A 13,689-nucleotide genomic window follows, 5' to 3' on the forward strand; every position below is an offset into this window, starting at 1 on the left:
ATGTTTTGACTCTATGTCAAGAATAGGAACTGAAAAGAAATACTAATTTTTCGAGTAGCACGTCCTAGGTAATTTTTTTAAACTTCTTGGATCATTTTGAGAATATGATGGATGCTGTGGATCTTCTCCCCTAAACATCGCACGGTAGAGTCAGTCCTCCGCCTCACATTACTGGCCTCACCTGCAGTGTTTGCAGAGTTGATCACTCCCTCCATGTTTTCGGCTCCCGCGTCCGGGTCCCGACTCAACCAGTGAATCCTCACTGAATTCCACGGTCGACTCCACCTCTGGGGCTAGAATCGCCGGGAAAGGGGAGCAGCGGGTGAGCCCGGAACACAGTTACCAACCTCTGTTGTCCACCGGAACGTGAAGGAAGAGGAACGCCGCAGGCTGGGGAACGGAAGAGAGAGGAGGGGGACGTGTGTGCAGGTGACACTCTAATTCTGGTTCGCAGTCCGTTTCATTTCTCTGCAATGTTTTCAAGAGTCTCGACTACCTTGCCTTTTCTCCCCCTTTCCCGCCTCCCTTTGTGCTCCGGAGGCCCAGACGCGTCCGCGGCTGCGATTGTGCTACTCAGTGCTCGGCACGGAACGGTCAGGTACATTTCAGCGCATTTCAGCGCTGTTGGCCTCAGGCCATCCGGCAATCCCCGTCCCCTTCCCGTACTTTGTTATCGTTCTCCGGCTTATTGGGGTCGATGTTATAATCTGCGGGATTTTAGAAGCCATTGCTTTAAATCTGAGGAAAGGGACATCCCAGAAGGAGAATGGCTTGCCCAAGGTCATAATGTCCGTGGGAAACAGCTACGGTTACATGCCTGGTTTGCTGTCCTGTGCTACTTTCACTACACATAGCACTTCATCCCTCTTGCCACTTCCCTCATTTTAGCCACGCTTCAGAAGAGAAGTTTTATTTATTTATTTTTGCCTCCCAAAACTGATGGTCTCATTCTTGACTCCACCTGTACTTTAGTTTATTATTGAAAGTGCTTACAATATGCCAGCACTGGCGTTAAGCCCCAAATAAGAGCCCTGCCCTCACGGAGCTTATAGTTACACCAAGTAGGCAATTCAAGTAGAGTAATGGTTGAGTATAGTACAGGTAGCACAGAATACTCTATTAACAAGTAATTGCTGGGTGAACAAATAGGGACGCCTAACCATGGTAGGAGAGTTTCAGAGTATCCTTTCAGGAAAAGAAGTTTGATAAAATCTGAAGGCGGACCAAGGGTTGGATTTAGCCAAGAAAGAAAAGGAGTTGCGGCATTCTTGGTGTTGATATTTATTCTCTGAGAACTCTAATGATTATGAAAACTTAGTTCTGTATATATTCCATGCAGTACAATTTGGGGCCACTGTGGTAAGTACAGCGCTGAAGCAGGTTGGTAGCAGTAAGAGTAGGAAGAAGTAGCTGGATGGAGAAAAATTGCACAGGTAGAATTGATAGGATCTGGCATGTGACTAGATAAGAGTAAGATAGTCAGCAAAGATTTCAGCTGCTTGCCTTAAAGGATTAGGGTACCATTAATGTTAACAGAAGAATGAGAGGCAGCTTTGAGAAAGCTTTTAAAATATCATAGTTTTTAGAATACAAAATATCTATGGTAAGAGGCCCATTCAACACAGAAGGATGAAAAATGGGAAGTCAGTCCAAGAGGGAAGCTCTTGAAAGTGATTTTGGATGTGTTGCATTTGAAGTGCTGATGAAATGTTCTCAGTCGAAACAAGCTCAGGTGGGAGGTTAGGGTTAGAGTTTTATTATTTTAGTGTTATGGAGTTACTTCCTTCCTATACATGATTTCCTGGTATACATATACTTTCTGCAGTGTTATATCAGTCTTGGAAGGAAACATTGAAGTATGGATTATATGTGCAATTCATTCTCCTGATTGCCACCTTTCTGTTATACCTTTAATTTAATTTAAATTTTCATGTGAAATAATTAGAGCATTTTCCTAAGTTGAGTAAGTAGGGTTTTTTTTGTACTGATTATGAGAATACTAGTTATGCAGTGGGTTTTTCATGCTAATTTTTAAGTGCCTCATGTGTTAGCCTCCAACATTTTTATAAGCAGATCAAATAGTTTGTTTCAGCATTTTTGGAAATAGCCATTTTCTTTTTCATTAAAGGGTCTCTGACCTGATACTACCATTTGCTAGCTTTGAGAACTTGATATAGTATTTAACCCAGGGTCTGATGCAGGGTCTTGAGATTAGTTGCATCAGAATCACCTGGGGTCTTGGTTAAATGCAGATCCTTGGACGCCATTCCAAACTTACCAACCAAGAATCTCAGAAATCTAAGGTTTAAATAAGCTCCCTAGGTGATTCACATGACCTCTAAAGGTTAGGAACTATTAACCTCTTTGAGCAGCAGTTTCTTCAGTAAAACAGGAATAATAAAACCTGTCCTATAAGATTGTAAGAATTTAAATAACATACATTACATAGCTACTTAAATGTGATCCTCAGATGGTCCTCTGATGGGCACCATCAGCATTACTTGAAAGCTCTTTAGAAATGCAAAATCTCGAATCCTTCACAAAGCTACTGAAGCACATTTCCTTGGTGGGACCAAAGACTCTGTGTTTTAACAAATCCTCTAGGTAATTCCTATGCATTTTAAAGTTTGAGAAACAGGGCTCTATCCTGTTTGCTTCATAAAGATAGGGACAATAAAATTCTTATTTACTAATATATCATCAATGCCTAGGATAGTGCCCAGCACAGAGTAGATATTCACTATATTTAATGAATGACTTTTTTTATGCTATACTCTCTTACCGAAACCAACTTATTAGTTTTTAAAGTTCTTTAATATCAAACCTTAAAAAAAAAAATTCTGTTCCATTTTAACTAAAAATGGTGATTGGTTAAATGACACATTAGCACAGTGAGAAAGTTGACCACATTAGAATGACACCCAGAATTTTTTTTAAAAAATAAAGTAACCTTTTTTAGATAGAAATTTCTTTTCATATTGTTTAATTATGACTTTTTAAAGAGGTATTATTTTATCATTAAGAGCAAAGACTTGGCAGTCAGATTTGAGTTTGAGAATAATAAATTGAAATTTGTGAACAATGTCAGTGTTTTGACCTTTTTTTTTTTTTAACGTCATGGAACACAAAGTGATATTTATACCAAACCCTAAGGTGAGTGGAGGGAGGTAAGAGACAGGAGCACCAGCATTCCAGGCCTCACCCAGTCACACCATGGACTAGGACTAGGAGCTCAATGTCTCAGCACACATGTAACCCATTTGTGGCATACCATTGTGTCTTAGGCCTTAGTGAGAGCCAAGCTTCATGACCTTGGTTAAGTTACTTCACTTCTCTGGTTTTCAGTTTTCTTAAATGCAAAATGGGGATAATACTTATCTTATGGAGTTGATGTGGGTATGAGAAAATTTACCAAAAATATGTTGCATAAAGTTAGGCACATAGTATATGTTCAATAAATGTTAAATTGCTATTGTTATGGTTGTTAACACTAATAATAGAAGCACTAGATCATTCTGCAATATAAACAGATATCAATGCATTATGTTGTACACCTGAAACTTATGTAATGTTATATGTCAATTGTACCACAAACAAAAAAAAGCAAAAGGGAAATGCTTGAATTGAAAAATTTAGAAACACATGGAAACATTTTTTTGAGTCCTTGCTTTATTATTTTGCATTTTATATATATATTTATAATAATAATCATCATCATTATTATTTTTTTTTTTTACTACATCTTTCTAGGACAAAAAATAAGATCCAAAGATATTTTGGCACTAACAACGTGATCTATAGCAAGAAAGATGGGCATTCTGTTCCAATCCATGAGATTTCCAAGGAGACAGAGAGCCAAGACAGTGTAAAAGAAAATACAAAAAAGGATTTGTTAAATATCATTAAAAGCATGAAAGTTGAATTAAGCACAGTAAATGTACAAACCACAAAGCCACCCAACAGAAGACCACTTAAAAGTTTGGCGGATACAATTGGCAAGCTCCAAAAAGCTACAGAAGATGCTGCAAAGAAGAGGTAAATTGAATTACAATTTGAATGTTCTTTGAAAGTGATTTTTCAAATTCTAGTAAGCTTTTTCTTTCAGAAAAAAAAAAAATTTAATCTTTCGTCCATTTGCAAATGTTTCTTTAAATTCAAATTAGACCACTTACTCTTCCCTAAATACATCTTCCTCTGTTCTTTTGTTTAGGCCTGATAAATACATTCTCTTTTGCCTTTTACGATTTATCTGCCTTCTAAACCCTGTAGCAACTCTTGGCTCTGCAAAGCTTTCCCTAACCTTCCTGGTCCCTGATCCCATTTCTCCTTTTTGAGCCTTTATGTAGCAGGTATCATCTCAATACTAGTTAGTCTGATAAGACCTTTATCTCTACTTTTTCCCCTATCATCACATCATTAAAAAAAATTCTTTTACCTTTTACCTAATTCTCCACTTGTTTGATTTATCTCCCTTACTGGAAAGATAGCTCTTCAGAGCAGGACCTGTGTGCCTCATTATTGCTCTTCTAGGATTTAGCACAGTATCTAACAATAAGTGACAGATGATGCTTATTGATTTACTGTTACCAGTGTCTTTAAACCAAATGGATTCATAGATTTGCATTTTTGTGGAATACTCATTCATCTATAAAATAAGAGACGTGAAAACTGTGTTCCAGAAAAACTACAAACTAAATACCTGCAAACAGATCATCTTAAGTGCATGTAGAAGCTAGATACATGAAACCTATACTGAAGCCTTTTATAAAGTGAAGCTTTTAAAAGTAAAACAATCATTATTATATACCATTATATATAATTTACAAATTTTACAATATTCAGTGATCACTGCTCAATTTATTTTATCTATGTGGATTTTGTCTGATGTTTTGGTGAATTTTCTGAAGGCTAGACAAACTCGAAGCAAACATGTGGACTCTTAGAGACTTCTGAGTGACAGTGCAGTGTACTTTAGGAGGTAAGGAGATAGTGGGCAGTGGTCAACAATAAGCCTGACCTAGACTTGAATAAAAGCTCTGCCCATTCTGGCAGAATTTTTTAACTTAAAAGTTTAAATGAAAATAGACTACATGGGAGATACTGAATTAATGGAGGCTAAATATCAATTTGTAAACAGAGACTCTAATAATTTCTTGAAAAATGCTGTTATTGTCCTATATTTAAATAAAGAGTTATCTGTAAACAATCTAGGAAAAGAGCAGTGATCTAATTGAGAATTTCACACATTCTCTTACATGCTAGTCAATATCTGCCATTCATTTGCCTCTTTAAGCTGTTACTTAACAAATAGTTTACATCCTAATTTGAAGGTAGCTTCCTGTCTCTGAAGGACTTGTTTATATGAAATTTCCATATAAAAAATTCCACCTAGCATAGAATTTTAGCGTGTTGTTTACAACTGTTTTATGACTTCCTTTGACCTATAATTATCAGTGTTCTGAGCTTATGTGGTTTTCTCAAAATATCGTAATTACTTGTGCTTGTCAAGAGTATTAGATTTCACAGATTCTAAGGGCAATCAGTGATACTTTAGCATTTGTGTTGTAGTTTAAATAGTGGTACTCTGTTTTAGTGATTATTAAATGTCTTGCGTCAGTGACATCATTGATTCAAGTAATAAGGTATATGGCTTTAAGAGCCTCATTACTGATTTCTCTTAGCAGAATAAATAAATATGGTAGGTTCCTTTTTTCCAGAATGACTTAATTTTTTATTATTTCCAGAATTTTTATGGAATCTCTTGTTTTCTACATTGTAACATGTATCAAAAATACCTCTGGAAAGCATAGTTGGGTGGTAGAGAGTTAGCTAATTCAAACAGTGAGTCAGACAGTGAGCCTATAATAGTTACCTCTTCTTTATCCTTTTAGAAACAAAATAAAATATTATATGTGTTTACAGAACAGTTAATACACATACATACATATATACTTATCCAGAGTGAGGTGTTTTTTTAGCTCTCAGACCTGTTTATGACCCAGTGTGCTTTTTATTATAGTTATACAATTTAACTATTGTAGAAGTGGTTAAAATGAGTAGAATGCTGTGCAAAGATTCAGTAAAGGTAATTTTTGAAACTGCTTTCCAAATAGGTATAAATAAGACAAGCATAAAAATTTAGGAAAATTCTATACTCAGATTACTTTGTAAGTATTTTTAAGTTCTTGCTCCATGTTTCTACTTAAAGAAAATGAAACTGGAAATATTGGAGAATGTACTAGTGTGTGGTTTATATGGGAATGATATATCTTGGAACTTCTCTCATTGGTCCTATGTTCAAAGAGTAAGCTTGGTCCTACATCAAAGATTGGTGAATGAAGTACATTTGTTTTGAGTTTTTAAAATATATTTTTTGGTGACATCAGCAGCATGGCATCGTCAGAGGTCTTCTAGATCTTTCCCCTTGAAGATCACAAGTTGGACAACTATAATTCAACAAAGGATTCCCTGCTCAACACATAAACACGTCTAAGAGAGCCTCTCATTGAAACATCTGAAGGTGGGCGTAAGAGAGGAGGGAAAGGGGGAGAACAGAGACGGGTGCCACAGATGCAGCCCAGATCTCACTGCAGCTCCAGGGGACTCAGGAACAGGGAAAGGCGGGTTACAGTGCACACATTCTGCAGCCCTGTGGAACAGGGGGGTAGAATCAACATTCTTGCCTGAGTAACTAGCACATATTGCAGCTGAACCCACGAGCAGAGATAGAACACAATGGTGTGGCAGCTGTAGTCTAGCAGCCATCATTACCTGGCAGAAAACAAACCACCTCCCCTCACCCTTTCAGAGAAGCAGCCCCAGCAGGCTCTGTAGCAGCAGAAGTCTTGTGGTACAGCACACATTCTCAGTTCTCTGCAGCCCTGAGGATTAGAGGGCAGAAACTTCTCCATGAACAGCAGGTGCACGCTGCAGCTAAACTCAGTGACGGGCAGAAATACAGAAGTGTGGCAGCTGAGGTCTGGCAGCTGCCATTTCAGGGCCACAAATGCACAAACTGGCTTTCCCCCACCCATTGCAGCAAAGCCTGGTGGAGGCACCTGGGACATCTCAGATAGTATAGCACTGTTGGCAGCATCTGGTTTCCGGAGGCAGCGCTGGGATCTTGCAGGCATGGATCCCTATCTCCCAGCACACTTCCCCACAGGGGTGGAGTCCTGAGGTGGAGGTGACCTGGTCACAGAGGGGACGCCCACTTCCCCCGAGAATATAGGGCATTTTTCACTGCCTAGGCAACACCACTCCACAGAGATCCTGGAAGCCATAGCAGTGTAAGAGAAAATAAAAACTTGTGCTTCAGTGCCACCTACTGGAAAACAAAAGAAAGAACTCTACTTATCAACCTAAAGTAGTGAAGTGTCGAACACTTTTTTAAAACGCAGATTTCATTTCCATAAATGCTTAGGCAGAGAAATAATCCATCCAATACCATACATAGCCAAGGTAACAAGATAGCTAAGAAGGAATGAAAAATCTCCAGAAAATAAACTTGGAAATATGTGATTTAAATAACAGAATTCAAGATTGCAGTTCTGAAAAAACTCAGATACAAGAAAACTCAGGCAGTTTAATGAACTCAAAAATAAAATCAAGCAAAAGGGGTACTTTATCAAAGAGATCGAAACTTAAGAAAGAACCAAATTCTGGAGTTGAATAACTCAATAAAAGATGAAGAATGAACTAGCAAGCTTAGGAAATAGAGCAGCCAACATAGAGGAAAGAGTGGTATCGAAGATAGAATCTAGAAATGACTCAAACGAAAAAAGAGAGAGATTGAGGAGTAAAAGAAAATGAAAGAAAGAAATCTACAAGAACTGACTCCATTAAAAAAAGAAAAGCAGTATAAGAATAATGGATATACCAGAAGGAGAAAGGAGAGAGAAGAGAACAGAGACCCTATTCAAACAAATAATCAACGAGAACTTCCCAAACCCATGGAAAGAACTGGATCCTCAAATCCCAGAAGCAAACAGAACACCTAATTATCTCAATCCAAAAGGCCTTCTCCAAGGCACATTGGATTGAAACGGTCAAAAAAAGTAATGACAAAGAATTCTCAAGACAGCCAGGGAAAAGAAGATGGTCTCCTACAAAGTAAATCCCATTAGATTATCATTGAATTTTTCAGGTTAGGAGAGAGTGGAAACAAATATTCAAATTATTGAGAGAAATCACCAGCCATCAATAATTTATCCAGCAAAGTTATCCTTTAGATATGAAGGAGAATTATTCCTTCATGTATGAAGGCTTTTCCAGACATGCATTACAGGAAATAATGAAAGATGTTCTGAAACAAAACGACAAAAGGATACAGAACTATCAGATGACTAAAAGAAGCAGGAAATTACAACCCTTGTTCAGAATTGGGTATTAAATATAACATAAAGCTAAAGTAAAAACATTTATAGAAGAAGAAGGTAACAATAACTACTGCAAGTTGGAAATGAACTCAGCATAAAAAGGGATAATTTATGACAAAAGCATTAAAGAGGAGGGCGGAAAGGACTGAACTTGCACAGGGGAATGGAGTTAAGATGCAATCATAAAAAAAAGGACAACTGTATGAAAATTTATTTTATATAAACCTAATGGTAATCACACAAAAAATCTAGAACTAAGACACATAACGTAAGAGGAAACAGAAAAAAGTCGTAGAATACCACCAAACTAAAGTAAGAGACAGAAACACAAGGGAAAAGAAACAATGGAGGCACAGAACTATCAGAAAACAAAAGATAAATGGCTATAGGAAGTCTTCGTATTTCATTAATCATCCTAAATGTAAATGGACTGAACACACCAGCTAAAAGGCACAGAGGAGTGGGTTAGATCAAAAAACCCAACGATATGTTGCCTTCAGGAGATACATCTCAGCTGCAAGGACAAACAGACTCAGAGTGAAGGGTGGAAAATGATTCTCCAATCAAATGACAACCAGAGAAAAATGAGTGTACCAGTACTTATATCTGACAAAATAGATTTCAAGATAGAAAAGGTAACAAAAGGCAAAGATAGACATTTTATACCGATAGAGGGGACAGTGCATCAAGAAGACCTAACACTTATTAATATATATGCACCCAACCTAGAAACACCAAAATATGTAAAGCAACTACTAACAACTAAAGAGAGAAACTGACAAAAATAATTATAGTAGGGGACCTAAATACCCCACTGACAATGGATAGATCATCCAAACAGAAAGTCAATAAGGAAATATCATCCTTAAATGACACATTAGGTCAAATGGACATAATTGATATTTACAGAGCTTTTCATCTTGAACACCGATTATACATTCATCTCTAGTGCACACGGAACATTCTCAAGGATAGACCATATGTTGGAACATGGAGTTAGGTAGAAGAAGGAAAAAGGGTCAAATATATAATGACAAGGAAACTTTGACTTGGGGTGGTGAACACAATGCAACATACAGATGATGTATTATAGAACTGCACACTTGAACTTATATAACCTTACCAATGTCACCCCAATAAATTTAATGAAATTTAAAAACTTTTAATGATTCCTCCCCCTTTTAAGGGATCTTAGATGTACAGAAATGGGTTAATCATTATTTTTGGTTCATGATGCATTGTCATCATTGTTTCATGTATGGCCTGCTTTTAGTTTATTTGTATCATATATGGAACCACCATTGATATAGGTACGATGGCTGCATAACAATTGCCCAAGAATTTAGTAACATATAAGAACCATTGTTTATGCTATGGATTCTGTGGGACATGGGTCAGCAGTTTGGACAGAGCACAGTGGAGAAGGCTAATTCTCTGCTCTATGGTGTCTGGGGCTTTAGTTGGAAGACTTAGAAGTCCAGGAGTTGGAATCATCTGAAATTTTCTCATTAAGCAGTTGCTGCTGGCTGTCAACTGACACCTTGGCTGAGATTCTTAGTAGAAACACCTACATGTGACCTCTCAGTGTGGCCTGGGCTTTCACACTGCATAGTGACTAGGTTCCCAGGGCGAGTGTTCCAAGAGAAAACCAAGAGGAATTTGTATTGTTTTTATAATTTAGCCTTCAAATCAGATTGGATACCACCACTCTCATTTCCTGTGCTGCCTTGATTTTTGAGGAGTATCTTTCTTTTTATCACAGCAACTTTCAGAAAGTTATCTTCACAAAGATACGATATCAAAAGGAATGCAGTAGTATAATGTTAAAAGTATACACTACCTTGAATGAGTATTTAAATGGTCAAGAACAGACAATATATTTCCCTGTTATGCTCCAGGTGCCTTAGGGCACAGTTTGGGAACCAAGGTCCTCTTCTACATTGAGTTCCTGAGAGACTGGGACCATACCTTTAAGTTTCTTAGAAGTCCTGTTGCCTGTTTGACAGGCTCTCTGCGGGACCACCTTAAATCTTTCCAAGATCTTAACAAAGGATTTTAAAGTCCTGTCCATCTTTACACTGTTTTCTTGACACTGCCCTGAATTTGATCTCCATTCAGAAGCTATTTCTAAATTTTAGCTTTGTTTACTATCTGGATGGGGATAAGAATGAGGAACATCTCCCATGCAGATAGCTGAGAGATAATTTACCTTTCAGGCATAGAGAATAGAACTACTTAGGTCTTGAGTGTATGCAATAATCCCTCAAATTCCACATATCTATTTTCTTTAGGCACATATTCCTAGAAGTAGAATTGCTGGGTCAAAGAATTTGCATAGTTTTTAAGCTTATGATACATGTCACCAGATTGCTTGCCAAAAGTTATGCCAATTAACATGTCCACTAAATAGTATGTTTCACCTCATCAGAGTTCCTTTTCTGAAATTATTTATGTCACACAGTTCTTTTTAAAGAAATTTAGAAGCCCAGAAAGGTATAAAGTGAAAAAATATCTATTCATGAAATAGTCTGAGTTATAGGATAGAATAGATTGTTAAATATTTTAACAAGTTCTCATCATTTTGTTAAAATATATGTAGAGAAGTCCCTGTGTGTAAAAATTATCTTATTTTGATGAAAGGCTTCACCACAATTTTTATTAATTAGAACATTTCAAATTACAAACCCGGAAGTTATAACTATAAAGAACACCATTGTCATAAAATGCATGGTTCCAGAAAATGAATACTCATCTATATATCCTTGGCTTACTCTGATCAAATATACATATATTAAAATTTGAAAATGAACCTCACAGTTTATGAGAGAAATAGTGATTTGAGATAAGATTTAAGCCTTATTCACAGGTTAACATTTTAACTAATTGTTATATTTCCTCTTTTCATTCTATTTCCCATTCCAAACAGATTTTAGATCTCCCATATTTTAGTAAGTAAAGTTCTTAAAATCTTTATTCAACAACTTCAGGGATTTGGGAACTTTGATTTCTATTTTAGATAACAGATCATAGTGTAGAAAGCCAGATGTAGTAAAACATTAATTTAGATTTTACTCATTGAGATAGAAGTTCCTATTGACTTAAAATTATAAATTTCTCTTTATGTCTAGCATATTTTTCTATTAACTTGCCCTTACGCACTGAAGAGTAGCTTTTTTTTTTTTTTTAGCTTTTTCTTATGGAAAATTGAAAACATTAAAACAAAAATAAAACCCCTTTGTGCCTGTCACCCAGCTTCAATAATCACCAACATTCTGCCATTCTTGTATCATCTGTACTTTCACCCTTCTTCAGTCTTCTACTTGATGACGATAATGATTTTTTTTTTTAGGTAAAAGTTACTTGCATTGAAATGTATAAAGCTTAGCTGTAGGATTTTGACAAACAGATCTGCCCATGTAACCCAGATACTTAGCAAGACACAAAATATTACTCATTTTCATATTGCCCCACAGTAGCCTTCTGAGGCAACCACTACTTTGATTTTTATCACTTTAGATTAATTTTGCCTATTCTAGAACTTGATGTAAATGGAATCATACAGTATATGGTTTTTTTAAATCCAGCTTATTCAGTTTCATTCATGTTGAGGTATGAGCTGAGTATTATTCCATTGTATGGATATATCACAATTTGTTTATTCTGATGATAGACATTTGGTTTGTTTCCAGTTTTAGGTTATTATGAATAAAGCTATGAACAGGTTTAGCCACTTTTGTGCTTGCTTGTAATAAGTATTGTTTTTGAAATAAAATGGCATTAAAATTAAAAATCCCACAAATTTTTTAAGGCTGATCCTTCACCCCGCCACCTTAATATATTGTTGAGTTAGTATTATTCTTCAGCAGGTATCCATTAACTTTAACCTTTAACATTTAAGTTTATATAAACTTGATACCTAATATTTAAGAATTCTTGATTTTTGTCAGAAATTGATACTTTTTTGAACAAACGTTTTCTCTGAAAAATCATTTTACTTTCCACTAATATTAAGTGGCATAAGTAATGCCCCTTTTTTCTTTCTCATTTTGTTTTTCATTTTCTTTTTCAGAAGTGAGTCCCTGAGCCCAGAGTTGGTGGCTGCTGCATCCGCTGTTGCAGAATCTCTCCCCTTTGACAAGCAGACAACCAAGTCGGAGCTGCTAAGGCAGCTCCAACAGCATGAGGAGGACTCAAGGGCACAGAAAGATGGAATAAAACCTAAAATTAGGTTAGTGAATCAAATAATTATATTAACAATGATGACAGCTCAAAATAGGCTTTCAGGTATACATAATATATTCATTTATATAATACATAGGCCTCAAAGTGGAATATTAGCAATTTGTTTGAAAAAACCTCATGTCTTAATAAGATTGCAGTTTTTAAAAGACTAATTGAATGGTTAAACTTTTCTTTTGAGAAGTTACACAGTTTCTGGTCCCTGAAAAATAAATGATAAATTGTTAAAAATAATTGATAGTCTACGGCCATGCTACCCTGAACAAGCCCGATCCTGTCTGATCTCGGAAACTAAGCAGGGTCGGGCCTGGTTAGTACTTAGATGGGAGACCACTTATGAAGACCAGGTGCTATAGGCGTAAAAAATAAAAAATGAAAAAATAAATAAGGGATTGTAAGCTGACAAGGTCCTTGCAATCTGTGAGGTCAACCAAGGGTTGCCTCGCCTAAAAAATTTTTTTTGTAAAAAGTAAATAACAGAATAAAACAGTTTCTCTAAGATTAATTTTTTTCAGTTAAATAATTTTCTGCTTTTATGTATAGTATGATGATCTTCAGGCCTGTTTCTTTCTGTTTTACTTTTTATTATTAAGTTTTAGCTGACTTCTTTCCACTCATTCTCTCATCTCTCATTACTTTATGCCAGGTTATACCACTTGCTGCTGAAATGTTGTCAGGAGTGGCTGCTCTGTTTTGGAGAGCAATCTAAATCAGTAGTTCTCAGAGAGCATGTGTACAAGATTTATCTTAGGAGGTTAAAAGAAAAATATAGATGACTGGACTGTCAGTCAGAGCACTCATTTTATTTGTAATCCACGTGATAAGTATACAGATATTGATTATATATCATCTGCTCTAGATGTTTGAAAATTTTTCACAAATGACAATTTATGTTTTAAATGAACATTTTTGAAGAACATCTTTAAAAGACAAGGAAACAAATCTTAGTGGTCTGTGCAATGTGAGTGTTAATATGTGACATGATCTTTTATTTAAACATAACTTTTTATGTTGTATTGTTGCATAGAAGTAAAATAAAAATTAAGTGATATGAATCATGTTTAAGAAAGGT

General features: G+C 36.1%; 2 protein-coding genes and 2 pseudogenes across 2 annotated transcripts in view; 2 read left to right on the top strand and 2 right to left on the bottom strand.

The window, feature by feature from the left end:
* The window catches only part of LOC105298916, an 8,457-nt pseudogene extending 8,190 nt beyond the window's left edge, over positions 1 to 267 (bottom strand).
* Positions 1 to 309, bottom strand: part of SLC25A15 (solute carrier family 25 member 15) — a 45,819-nt gene extending 45,510 nt beyond the window's left edge. Inside the window, exon 1 of the mRNA XM_011370358.2 lies at positions 182 to 309. The gene's annotated coding sequence lies outside the window, so the exon portion shown is untranslated. The remainder of the gene's footprint in view (positions 1 to 181) is intronic.
* Positions 310 to 392: 83 nt separating this feature from the next.
* MRPS31 (mitochondrial ribosomal protein S31) overlaps positions 393 to 13,689 on the top strand; it is a 43,473-nt gene continuing 30,176 nt past the window's right edge. The window contains exons 1-3 of the mRNA XM_011370363.2: positions 393 to 598; positions 3,751 to 4,035; positions 12,448 to 12,606. Coding sequence (XP_011368665.1) covers positions 474 to 598; positions 3,751 to 4,035; positions 12,448 to 12,606 — 569 coding nt within the window. The 5' untranslated portion in view covers positions 393 to 473. The remainder of the gene's footprint in view (positions 599 to 3,750; positions 4,036 to 12,447; positions 12,607 to 13,689) is intronic.
* LOC111745866 lies at positions 12,858 to 12,976 on the top strand (annotated as a pseudogene).

The sequence above is a fragment of the Pteropus vampyrus genome, unplaced genomic scaffold (assembly GCF_000151845.1).
Source record: "Pteropus vampyrus isolate Shadow unplaced genomic scaffold, Pvam_2.0 Scaffold167, whole genome shotgun sequence".
NCBI classification, from domain to species: Eukaryota; Metazoa; Chordata; class Mammalia; order Chiroptera; family Pteropodidae; genus Pteropus; species Pteropus vampyrus.